At 45.1% G+C, this 12,586-nt stretch overlaps 1 protein-coding gene across 1 annotated transcript in view; it reads right to left on the bottom strand.

Annotated features, from left to right (window-relative positions):
• LOC139255025 (cyclic nucleotide-binding domain-containing protein 2-like) overlaps positions 1-12,586 on the bottom strand; it is an 85,084-nt gene that overhangs the window by 16,730 nt on the left and 55,768 nt on the right. Inside the window, exons 7-8 of the mRNA XM_070873858.1 lie at positions 10,407-10,521; positions 8,899-9,169 (exon numbers count right to left, since the gene is read on the bottom strand). Of these exons, the coding sequence (XP_070729959.1) occupies positions 8,899-9,169; positions 10,407-10,521 (386 nt within the window). The remainder of the gene's footprint in view (positions 1-8,898; positions 9,170-10,406; positions 10,522-12,586) is intronic.

The following is a 12,586-nucleotide window of genomic DNA, read 5'->3' as shown; positions in this document are numbered from 1 at the left end:
CAGGAGCTAAACACACTCAGCCCAGTTAATCTATGCCGGTGTTTACACGCCACATGATCCTCCTCCCAATCTAATAATCACTTCCCACCCTGCCCCATATCCCTATATTCCCTGCTCCCTCATGTGTGCATCAAGCCTCCCCTTAAGTGTGGTAATACCATCTGCTTCAACCACTCTACGTGGCAACGAGTTCCACATTCTCGCCTCTCTGTGAGAAGAAATTCCTTCTAAATTCTTTACTTTATCTATTAGTGGCTATTTTATTATTTTCCTCCTTGTTCAGGACTCACCCACAAACAGAAACTGTTTCTCAACATCCACCCTATCGAAACCTTCATAATTTTAAAGGCCTCCATCAGGTCTCCTCTCAGTCTCCTCTTTTCTAGAAAAAGGAGCCCCAACCTGCTCAAGCATTCCTGATAGTTGCATCCTCTCAATTCTGGTAACATCCTCGTGAATCTTTGCTGCACTTTCTCTTTTTGTAGTATAGAGACCAGATTGCGCAAAGTACTCCGAGTGTGGTGCAACCGAGGTTCGATACAAGGTTAACATTAACTTTTGTCATCTATTCCTCTAGCAATGAATCCTCGTACTTATTTTCCATTCTTTATGGCCTTATCAACTTATGCTGCTACTTTTAGCGAATTGTAGCTGTAGTCCCAGATCTCTTTACTCCTCTAACGACTTAGTTTCTTACTTCCCAAGCAATAAGTGGCCTCCTTATTCCTCCTACCAAAACAAACTATCTCACATTTCACTATGTCAAATTTGATTTGCCATTTTTCTACCCACTCTACAAGCCTCTTTAGTGTCTTCCTGTATTTTGGTCCGCCACATTATTAGCTCTATCCCTTCAATTTGGTATCATCTGCACATTGCTTCAGTTCTTCGCTACATCTCAAGAATTCTCTAACCTTCAGAGGCCTGCTCACAACTCAACGCAAACACATTCACTCACCACTACCATCAACCCACTAGTCCCAACTTGCTCCTAGCAACTTAGAAGAAAACACTGTTTTAAGTTATTCATTGGGGCAGAAATTCCGGCCTCCCCAGGTCTGTACTGAATGCCTACGGACCTGGGAAGGCAGCGCAAAAGCCGGTTTTCAGCGCACAATGCGCATTCGCTGAAAACTGGCTTTTCCGATCTGTCAAGCAGCTTGACAGTTCTTCCATATCTTGGGAGCGAGGACATTTGCAAGGGACAAGATTGTGGTATTTACCCATAACTTGCCCAGCAAATGTCCTGAAAACCCTTGCGCCTGATAAAAGCAGTTTTAAAACACATTTAAAACATAAAAAATAAAATTAAAAAAACACACTGTATTTTTAAAAACCCTGCCCACTACATTAAATTTATTTTAAAGCATAATTAAAAAAAACTTTTTTAAACGTCGGAAAAATATATATTTTTAATAATACATAAATAACTTTAATTTAAATTAATGATAAATATGTGGTGTATTTTTTCTATTTTTTATTCAATGTTTTGTGTGTTTGGGGGAGTTTCTCATTCATAATAATGGGAACTCCAACTTACGGTGTTCCCATTATTATGAATAAGAACATACTTTACCTGATTGGCTAGCCAGAGTCATGTGACTGCAGCTCCTAGATCTGCGCACGTCCTGACGTGCACGTGCTCCAATGCGCAGTCAGTGGAGGCCTCAGGACCGGGAACTCACATGAGCACAGCAGCTTCACGTAAGTGCCCCTTTTAAAAACGTTTTTTACCCAATTTCTGGGCCAATATCTAGTAACTCTAGTTTCCCAGTAATGTTTCAAATCAATGTCTTTATGATTTAGCAGAACCTTGATAAGGATGTTGTGTCATGTCTGAGTCTGTTGTAGACTAATTGATGGAGATGGTATTCTATAATTAGTCAACAACTCCGGTATCATTATATCTCGTGACTACTAGGATGGCAGGAGGCGAACTTGGTCTATTTCATCCAGAAATTTCTATGTTTCTATATGAGTACATTATTGGCTGTAAAGCGCTATGGGACATCTTGAGGTCATAAAAGATGACATATAAATGCAAGTCTTTCTTTCTCTCTTCCTCTGTCTTTCTTTCTGAAGTTCTCAGGGGAAGATCTCATGTATAGAGAGTTCCTATATGCTCTATAATGTGAGCACTTGCAGGTAATTATCGATATATTCACATAACACAAGTTAATGCCGCTGAGAAGTCAAAATCATTTTGCACCACACTGAAGTTAGAATGTAAGTCAAATGTGAAGGCCCGAAGTGGAGTGGGAATTCCCTCCTCCTGGGAGTCTCACTCTGCTTCATTCTGGTGTCAGGGGACTGACTGCATTCAGGCAGCATTTACACAAGGTGCCGTCTTTTTGTTGAGATGTTAAAACGAGGCCACGTCTGCCCTCTCAGGTGGACGTAAAAGATCCCATGGAACTATTTCGGAGAAGAGCAGGAGAGTTCTCCCCGGAGTCCTGGACAATATTTATCCCTCAACCAACATCACTAAAACAGATCATCTAGTCATTATCACATTGTTGTTTGTGGGACCTTGTTGTGTGCAAATTGTCTGCTGGGTTTCCTACATTACAAAAATGACTATACGTCAGAAAAGTACTTGATTGGCTGAAAAGCGCTTTGGGGGGACGTCCTGTGGTCATGAAAGGCACCATAGAAATGCAAGTCTTTCCAAAAGTTTTTTATCCTGAATGAGTTACCTCATGGGACTAGGTTTCCAGTGCTTCTGACAAAATATGCTTATTTAGGGAGGAGGTGGGTAGAACTTGCAGATTTGTCGCTAAAAAGCTATCACAAAGATTGGCCAGACCACACGTATGACATGCACCTGTCAATCTTGACACTTATGAACCATAATTGGATGTAGAAAATCTAGCCTTAAGAACTGAGCTTCAGCCAATCACTGCTAGGTTTTTTTCAACACCCACTTCCAAAATGGACGCTGACACTCGAGAGGCCAAGAAAAAGTGTTTAAAGTTAATTTAAGAGAAAATAAAGTAATTTGGTTGTTAGAATAGAGTTTACATCAGTATTAAAAGTTGAAATAATAAAAATAGGACAAAGAGAATTTGGAAGAACAAATAAAAGATAGATTCACATTTATAATGTCATATCTCTCAGATTAAATGAAAGAATAGCACCTTTCATGACCTCAGGACATTCCAAAGCGCTTTACAGCCAATGAAGTACTTTTGAAGTACAGTCATTGGAGTAATGTAGGAAAGAAAAAGGATGCTAAGTAAATTCTTAGATTTTTTTTTGGTATTTGATTAATTATTTTGTTGCATAGAGTTAATATTGCAGTAAATGAGCCACGAGGCTATATTTGAGTATCGCTGAGGGATCAATTCCATTCTTAGACCAGGGAGAATACTGACATGGGCCATGGGTCAACTGCCCATCATACATCCCATCCAATTTTCCTTTCCAGGGAAGTTAAGGCCAAGAAACATTGTGCAGAATATAAAGCGAGCAGCCTGTGCCGAACATTACCCATATTGTGTACCAAAGAGGAATTTAAAAAATTTAAACGGCTCACCCTGGGAACCAGAAATTCCTTGGACCTGCTGAGTCTGGTTAATTTTCTCCCATTTGCAAACACTTATTTTCCTGCACTTTTAAAAATTCTCATCCTTGTTTTCAAATCGCTCCATGGCTTTGCCCCTCACTATCTCTGAAATCTCTTCCAGCCCTGCAACCGTTGAGGAGGCGTGGGAGATCGGATGGAGGCCTATAAAAGGCCCATCAGTCGGAGCGGCGGGAGTTCGTCGAGGAGATGTGGAAGCTCGGAGGGAGGTCTGTAAAAGGCCCATCAGTCGCAGCGGCGGGTGATCGAGGAGGCACGGAAGTTCGAAGGGAGGCCTAGAAAAGGCCCATCAATCGGAGTGGCGGGAGATCGAGGAGGCGCGGGAGTTCGGACGGAGGCCTATAAAAGGACCATCAGTCGGAGTGGCGGGTGATCGAGGAGGTGTGGGAGTTCGGAGGGAGGCCTATAAAAGACCCATCAGTCGGAGCAGTGGGCGTTCGTCGAGGAGGCACGGGAGATTGGAGGGAGGTCGATAAAAGGCCCATTAGTCGGAGCGGCGGGTGATCGAGGAGGCGCGGGAGTTCGGAGGGAGGCCTATAAAAGGACCATCAGTCAGAGCGGTGGGAGATCGAGCAGGCGCGGGAGTTCGGAGGGAGGCCTATAAAAGGACCATCAGTCGGAGTGGCGGGTGATCGAGGAGGTGCGGGAGTTCGGAGGGAGGCCTATAAAAGGACCATCAGTCGGAGCAGTGGGCGTTCATCGAGGAGGCCAGCTGGTGCAGCTGCAGCAGGGAAAGAAAGCAAAAAAGAAGTAGAAAGAAATCAAAGGGTGACATCACAGCCAAGGGGGTAAGTGATTGGCTGGTGATTGGTGAATACTTTTTCTTTTTCTTTTCCTTTATCAGTAGGTAACCTTTATCATTGTTGTTGCCAAATTAAGTTAATCTAGGGGTTAAGTCACGGCAAGAGAGCTCAGACACGTGTCATGCTCTTCCTGTGCTATGTGGGAACTCAGGGATGCTTCCAGTGCCCCTGGCGACTGTATGTGCGGGAAGTGTATCCTGCTGCAGCTCTTGACAGACCGCATTGTGGCACTGGAGCTGTGGGTGGATTCACTCTGGAGCATCCACAATGCTGAGGATGCCGTGAATAGCACGTTTAGTGAGTTGGCCATACCGCAGGTAAATGTTACACACTCAGATAGGGGATGGGTGACCAGCAGGAAGAGCAATGGAAGGAAGGTAGTGCAGGGGTCCTCTGCGGTCATCCCCCTCCAAAACAGATACACCGTTTTGGGTACTGTTGCGGGGGGGATAACTCATCAGGGGAGGGCAGCAGCAGCCAAGTTCATGGCACCGTGGGTGGCTCTGTTCCACAGGAGGACAGGAAAAAGAGTGGGAGAGCTATAGTGGTAGGGGATTCTATTGTAAGGGGAATAGATAGACATTTCTGCGGCCGCAATCGAGACTCTAGGATGGTATGTAGCCTCCCTGGTGCAAGGGTCAAGGATGTCTCAGAGCGGCTGCAGGACATTTTGAAGGGGGAGGGTGAACAGCCAGTTGTCGTGGTGCATATAGGTACCAACGATATAGGTAAAAAATGGGATGAGGTCCTACAAGCTGAATTTAGGGAGCTAGGAGTTAAATGAAAAAGTAGGACCTCAAAGGTAGTAATCTCAGGATTGCTACCAGTGCCATGTGCTAGTCAGAGTAGGAATTGCAGGATAGCTCAGATGAATATGTGGCTTGTGGAGTGGTGCAGAAGGGAGGGATTCAAATTCCTGGGACATTGGAACCGGTTCTGGGGGAGGTAGGACCAGTACAAACCGGACAATCTGCACCTGGGCAGGACAGGAACCAATGTCCTAGGGGGAGTGTTTGCTAGTGCTGTTGGGGAGAAGTTAAACTAATAAGGCAGGGGGATGGGTACCTATGCAGGAAGACAGAGGGAAGTAGAATGGGGGCAGAAGCAAAAGATAGAAAGAAGAAAAGTAAAAGTGGTGGGCAAAACTCAAAAAGGGCCACAATACAGCAAAATTCTAAAGGGGCAAAGTGTGTTAAAAAGACAAGCCTGAAGGCTCTGTGCCTCAATGCGAGGAGTATTCATAATAAGGTGGACGAATTAACTGCACAGGCAGCAATTAACGAATATGATATAATTGGCATCACGGAGACATGGCTCCAGGGTGACCAAGGCTGGGAACTCAACATTCAGGGGTATTCAACATTCAGGAAGGATAGACAGAAAGGAAAAGGAGGTGGGGTAGCGTTGCTGGTTAAAGAGGAAATTAACGCAGTAGTAAGGAAGGACATTAGCTTGAATGATGTGGAATCTGCATGCGTAGAGCTGCGGAATACCAAAGGTCAGAAAACGCTAGTGGGAGTTGTGTACAGACCACCAAACAGTAGTAGTGAGGTTGGGGACAGCATCAAACAAGAAATTATGGATGCGTACAATAAAGGTACAGCAGTTTTCATGGGCGACTTTAATCTACATATAGATTGGGCTAACCAATACCGGTGGAGGAGGATTTCCTGGAGTGTATTAGGGATACTTTCTAGACCAATATGTCAAGGAACCAACTAGAGGGCTGGCCATCCTAGACTGGGTGATGTTTAATAGAAAATAGGTGCAGGAGTAGGCCATTCAGCCCTTCGAGAATGAGAAAGGACTAATTAGCAATCTTGTTGTGCAAGGCCCCTTGGGGAAGAGTGACCATAATATGGTAGAATTCTTTATTAGGATGGAGAGTGGCAAAGTTAATTCAGAGACTAAGGTCCTGAACTTAAGGAAAGGTAACTTCGATGGTATGAGACGTGAATTGGCTAGAGTAGACTGTCATATGATACTGAAAGGGTTGATGGTGGATAGGCAATGACAAATATTTAAAGATCACATGGATGAACTTCAAAAACTGTACATCCCTGTCTGGAGTAAAAATAAAACGGGGAAGGTGGCTCAACCGTGGCTAACAAGGGAAATTAAGGATAGTATTAAATCCAAGGAAAAGGCAAATAAATTGGCCAGACAAAGCAGCAAACCTGAGGACTGGGAGAAATTTAGAATGCAGCAGAGGAGGACAAAGGGTTTAATTAGGAGGGGGAAAATAGAGTATGAGAGGAAGCTTGCTCGGAACATAAAAACTGACTGCAAAAGCTTCTATAGATATGAGAAGAGAAAAAGATTAGTGAAGACAAACGTAGGTCCCTTGCAGTCAGATTCAGGTGAATTTATAAATGGGGAACAGAGAAATGGCAGACCAGTTGAACAAATACTTTTGTTTTGTCTTCACGAAGGAAGACACAAATAACCTTCCGGAAATACTAGGGGACCGAGGGTCTAGTGAGAAGGAGGAACAGAAGGAAATCCTTATTAGGCGGGAAATTGTATTATGAAAATTGATGGGATTAAAGGCCGATAAATCCCTGAGTCCTGATAGTCTGCATCCCAGAGTACTTAAGAAAGTGGCCCTAGAAATAGTGGATGCATTGGTGATCATTTTCCAACAGTCTATCGATTCTGGTTCAGTTCCTAAGGACTGGAGCGTAGCTAATGTAACACCACTTTTTAAAAAAGGAGGGAGAGAGAAAATGGGTAATTATAGACAGGTTAGCCTGACATCAGTAGTGAGGAAAATGTTGGAATCAATTATTAAAGATGCAATAGCAGCGCATTTGGAAAGCAGTGACAGGATCGGTCCAAGTCAGCATGGATTTATGAAAGGGAAATCATGCTTGACAAATGTTCTAGAATTTTTTAAGTATGTAACTAGCAGACTGGACAAGGGAGAACCAGTGGATGTGGTGTATTTGGACATTCAAAAGGCTTTTGACAAGGTCCCACACAAGAGATTGGTGTGCAAAATTAAAGCACATGGTATTGGGGGTAATGTACTGATGTGGATAATGAACTGGTTGGCAGACAGGAAGCAGAGAGTCGGGATAAACGGGTCCTTTTCAGAATGGCAGGCAGTGACTAGTGGGGTGCCGCAGAGCTCAGTGCTGGGACTCCAGCTATTTACATTATACATTAGTGATTTAGATGAAGGAATTGAATGTAATATCTCCAAGTTTGCAGATGTCACTAAGCTGGGTGGCGGTGTGAGCTGTGAGGAGGGCGCCAAAAGGCTGCAGGGTGACTTGGATAGGTTAGGTGAGTGGGCAAATGCATGGCAGATGCAGTATAATGTGGATAAATGTGAGGTTATACTTTAGTGGCAAAAACACGAAGGCAAAATATTATCTGAATGGCGGCAGCTTAGGAAAAGGGGAGGTGCAATGAGACCTGGGTGTCATGGTACATCAGTCATTGAAAGTTGGCATGCAGGTACAGCAGGTGGTGAAGAAGGCAAATGGTATGTTGGCCTTCATAGCTAGGGGATTTGAGTATAGGAACAGGGAGGTCTTACTGCAGTTGTATAGGGCCTTGGTGAGGCCTCACCTGGAATATTGTGTTCAGTTTTGGTCTCCTAATCTGAGGAAGGATGTTCTTGCTATTGAGGGAGTGCAGTGAAGGTTCACCATACTGATTCCAGGGATGGCAGGACTGGCAAATGAGGAGAGACCTGATCGACTGGGCCTGTATTCACTGAAGTTTAGAAGGATGCGAGGGGATCTCATAGAAACATATAAAATTCTGATGGCATTGGACAGGTTAAAGGCAGGAAGAATGTTCCTGATGTTGGGGAAGTCCAGAACCAGGGGACACAGTCTAAGGATAAGGGGTAAGCCATTTAGGACTGAGATGAGGAGAAACTTCTTCACTCAGAGAAGTTAAACTGTGGAATTCTCTACCGCAGAGAGCTGTTGATGCCAGTTCATTGGATATATTCAAGAGGGAGTTCGATATGGCCCTTATGGCTAAAGGGATCAAGGGGTATGGAGAGAAAGCGGGAAAGGGGTACTGAGGTGAATGATCAGCCATGAGCTTGTTGAATGGTGGTGCAGGCTCGAAGGGCCAAATGGCCAACTCTTGTACCTATTTTCTATGTTTCTATGTTTCTATCCCTCCAAGATAGCTGCACTCCTCCAATTCTGGCCTCTTGCGCATCCCCGATTTCCCTCGCCCCACCATTGCTGGCCGTGCCTTCAGCCGATTTGGACCTAAACTCTGGAATCCCTCCCTAAAGCTTTCCGCCTCGCTATCGCTCTCTCTTACATTAGTACGCTCATTAAAACCTACCTCTTTTGGTCACCTGTCCCAATATCTGCTTGGTGTCAAATTTTGTTTGATAACACTCCTGTGAAGCACTGTGGGATGTTTTATTATGTTAATGGTGCTATATAAATGCAAATTGCTGTTGCTGCACTTGCAGATACATCAGATAATACCATGTCAAGACAGACAAATATATAGACAATATGTAGATAAATGTACCTGCTCAGTTTTATCAGTCTCCGTTTTTCAGTTCTTGTCTTCTCAAGTTGCGAAGCAGAAGAAGATATTACCACCCTAGGAGTGGAACTAGTTGGACTGAGGGTAGCCATGTCTTTAGTGCTGCTGACTGTATAGCGTCGGCCACTGAACCTGGTTACGCTCCGTAGCTTGTCTTTGGGTTTAGTAGGAGTATCTGTCACGTTGGTTTGGCGGGGGTTCGAAGATCTTCTACTCGTTAAGTCGAGCAATCTTTTGTCAACTTGAAAAGTATCTGTCATCAAAAAAAATACAATTCACAATAGTTCCTGCAATTTGAAGGAATGTCTGTTTCACAAGTAAGTTGGCCTCAATCTTTTACTGAATTTGGGCATTCCCTTTGACAACTTTCGGAGTCATTGGAGCACCATGCGGGTACATCCATGTGGACAGACAGCCCAATGATGTCATCCGTCTGCCCATATGTGCCAGTGCATCCAAAGGCATCACGTCCGCGTGCCTGTGAAGGTGACATCACTTCCAATTACATCACCGCCCCTCCCCCCTGCATCCGGTCAGGAAGAGTGCTAGGGGAATAGTGTCCAGTGAGAACACCTGCTTTCTTGCGTTGTTGATGCACCTGCACACCAGTCGACACACCACTGCCAGCAAGTACAGCCAAATGTGATACTAAGGAAAGTTGGGTCTGTTATGCAAGGTATGGACAAAGGCTCTGAGGAGGCTGTCAGTATAAAGGATTTCTCATCCCCATCCCCAAAAGATAGAATGCCCTGTGAATTGGAGAGAAAAGCATCAATGAGCGATACATCGCTCCTTTCATTTAGGTAGCCTATACTTTGTGGGCCAGCTCTAAGTTTCTTTGCAGGAACATTGGAACAGGAGGAGGCCATTCTGCCCATCGAGTCTGTTCAATTAGATCATAGCTGATTTGTATCTCAACTCCAATAACCCTCCTGGTTCCATATTCCTAATAACCTGGCCTAACAAAGTTCTACCAATCCCAGTCTTGAAAATGTCAATTGACTCCTAGCCTCAGCAGCTTTTTGGAGGAGAGAGTTCCAGATATCCATTACCCTTTGTATGAAGAAATGCTTCCTGACATCGCACCTGAACAGCCTAGCTCTAATTTTTAGGTTACATCCCTTTGTTCAGGATTTCCCCACCAGAGGAAATAGTGTCTCTCTATCTACTCTATCAAATCCTTTAATCATCTTAAACACCTCAATTTGATCACCCTTAATCTTCTATTCCTGAGGGAATACAAGTCAAGTCTATACAAACTCTCCTCATAATTTAACTCTTTTAGTCACAGTCTCTGATGGATTCTAACCCAGACACCAGAGATGAAAGAAAATGGTTTATCCCAATGCATTAGCCAGCCTCCGATAACCTCCCACCTTTCTTAGTAGTGATAGTGCAGCTAATTCAGTGATTTCTGCTGCAGACAATTCCACCAACAAGGATCCCTCATTTAACAAGTCTCCATGGAGCTGACTTTCTCTGATTCTCACCTATTGATTCCATTGTTTTCAAAGTGCTTTTCATAAAAGGAAGCTCTTGAGCAATGAACTTGTGATAGGAGTGACACAGTGTGAGATCCACCAACCGTAGAATAACAAACCGTCCCTGCAAACAGACGGAAATAATTAGAGAAGAAGCAACTCAAGGAGGTCATTTTAACTCCCAAAACGGGTGGGTTTAAGTCAGGTGAGAAGAAATATTCTCTCTAATGTTGTTTGGCGCTGAGGGGTCCCTTTAAGGGGCTGAGCGCAAGCCATTCAAAATACCACACATGCACAGTTTTTATCTTGAAAAACTGGCAAACCGGCTGCACGGGTTCCCTCGAGTGTTTCGCAGCCATGCAGCTTACAGGGAACATTGGTGGGAAGTTGAAATGGTGAAAATCAGAAACAGGAACCCGATCCACATTAAACCCGCTGGCTTCCGGAGATCCAACAGGTAAAATTAAGCATGAAGAGCTGGATCAATAAAGTAAATTCATTTACAGCACTACTAGTGGACCAGGAGAAGCAGGAGGTTGTAGTGTATGTAGGCATCTTTAGTAATGACTCCACGAGGCAGGGTAGGATACTTAAACTGTGTAGACCTGTAGTCCTTTAGTTGCAGCTCTTGAGTGCCGACAACAAGCTGTGAGTTCCTTTTTATACTGGGTTACCTGCAGTGTGCAGGCAACCCTTAGGTCTCCAGTAGCAGCACCCTCTGGTGTACAGGCAAGGTGTGTACAATGTAAGGGTACATTCAGTGTTGCATAACAGTGTTACAGTCATCACACAGTAAACAGGCATGCATACAGAACAATACTCCCCCCTAAGCATTTTTCATATCCTATTGTCATGACCAGGGGAGGTGATCAGTGATGGGAGGTTGTGGTGAGGGTTGTGTGGTTGCCAGGTGTGACCCCTGTGCTTGAGACTGGCCTCGTATGTTTCCCCTCCCTCACACGCAGACCATGTGGCTGTCACTGTTGTGGGATCCCTCGGGGAGGGGGGGGGGTAACCACGGCAACAGTGGGTGGTGAGTATACACTGTAGTTGTGGGCAAGGCCACAAGACTGGGAGGGCTCCTTGTCCACCGTTGTTGTGGGCTGGTGGGTAGGGCATCAAGACTGTGTGGGCTCCTTGTCCACCAATTGGGATGAGGGTCAGGTCATCCCAGGGTTTGCCAGGGAAGCTGGAGTGTATTGGCCTCATGCTCCTGGTATTGGCCCTGGTGGCCAGGGATTGTAGGGCTGGTCTGGTGCAGGTTGCCATTGGTGGTGGCTGGGCTGCCCATTGACCACTGTCCCTGTAGTGGGTGTGCTCCCACTGGCTGTGTGTGTGTCCTGCAAGGGGCATCACATTCTCTATCATTATTGTTAAGCATAATAAACTTGTTCTTAACCTTACTGACACCTGCATTCATCTCATTAGTCACATTAGTTGAACCAGCATCACAATTCATGGTTACATTGCATACATTTTCATACCTGCACCCTTTAATTGCATCTTTAGCTTTAAAGTCCGTGTACTCAAATAGTTGAAACTTCCCCTTTAATTTTTTTTGGTTACCGGTCTCCTTTAAGGGAGCCTTCAAATCCGATTGACCGCTCGGTGTCATGTGATGCTCCTCCAATGCTCCTCGTGGTATGATTTTAGGTTCTGTTGCTTGTGGTGCGGTAGCCATTTTCTGGCCCTGCTGCAGGTAGGCTGTGGTACTCGTTTCTTCCAGGTTCGATCCTGGATGTTGGGAATCCATTTCTTTTGGCGATGTTCACCTCTTGGAGTCCTGCCTCGGCCCGGAAAGTGGAGTTTGGATCCTCGGCCCTGGAAATTTCACCGTGGTGCTGTGGAGTCGTCGGCTCGCAGTCGAGCTGGATAATGGAACCTCCGGATGCTGCGATAAATCCATGTTCGAGGTCGATTGCTGGAGTCCAGAGGCCTGGAAGCAGCTTCGCTGGACAGGATGCAGTTGTGGTCGATTAGCGGGATTCATCCAAAGTTCTTCAAAGGTTGCTTGGCTCATCGCAGACTGGCTTGCCCCTGTGTCGCTCTCCATAGAAACTGTCGACGTCTACTTTCATTGTCCACGGAGAACTTTCGGTGGAGCAGCTATGAGTTCCATACTCTTCTTCCAGGGGTTGAGCACCTTCACTGGGGCTCTGACATAGATGAAGGTGATCAGCCAACTCATC

Source organism: Pristiophorus japonicus, chromosome 3 (genome assembly GCF_044704955.1).
Source record: "Pristiophorus japonicus isolate sPriJap1 chromosome 3, sPriJap1.hap1, whole genome shotgun sequence".
Taxonomy (NCBI): Eukaryota; Metazoa; Chordata; class Chondrichthyes; family Pristiophoridae; genus Pristiophorus; species Pristiophorus japonicus.
This window is presented reverse-complemented; position numbering and strand designations above follow the sequence as displayed.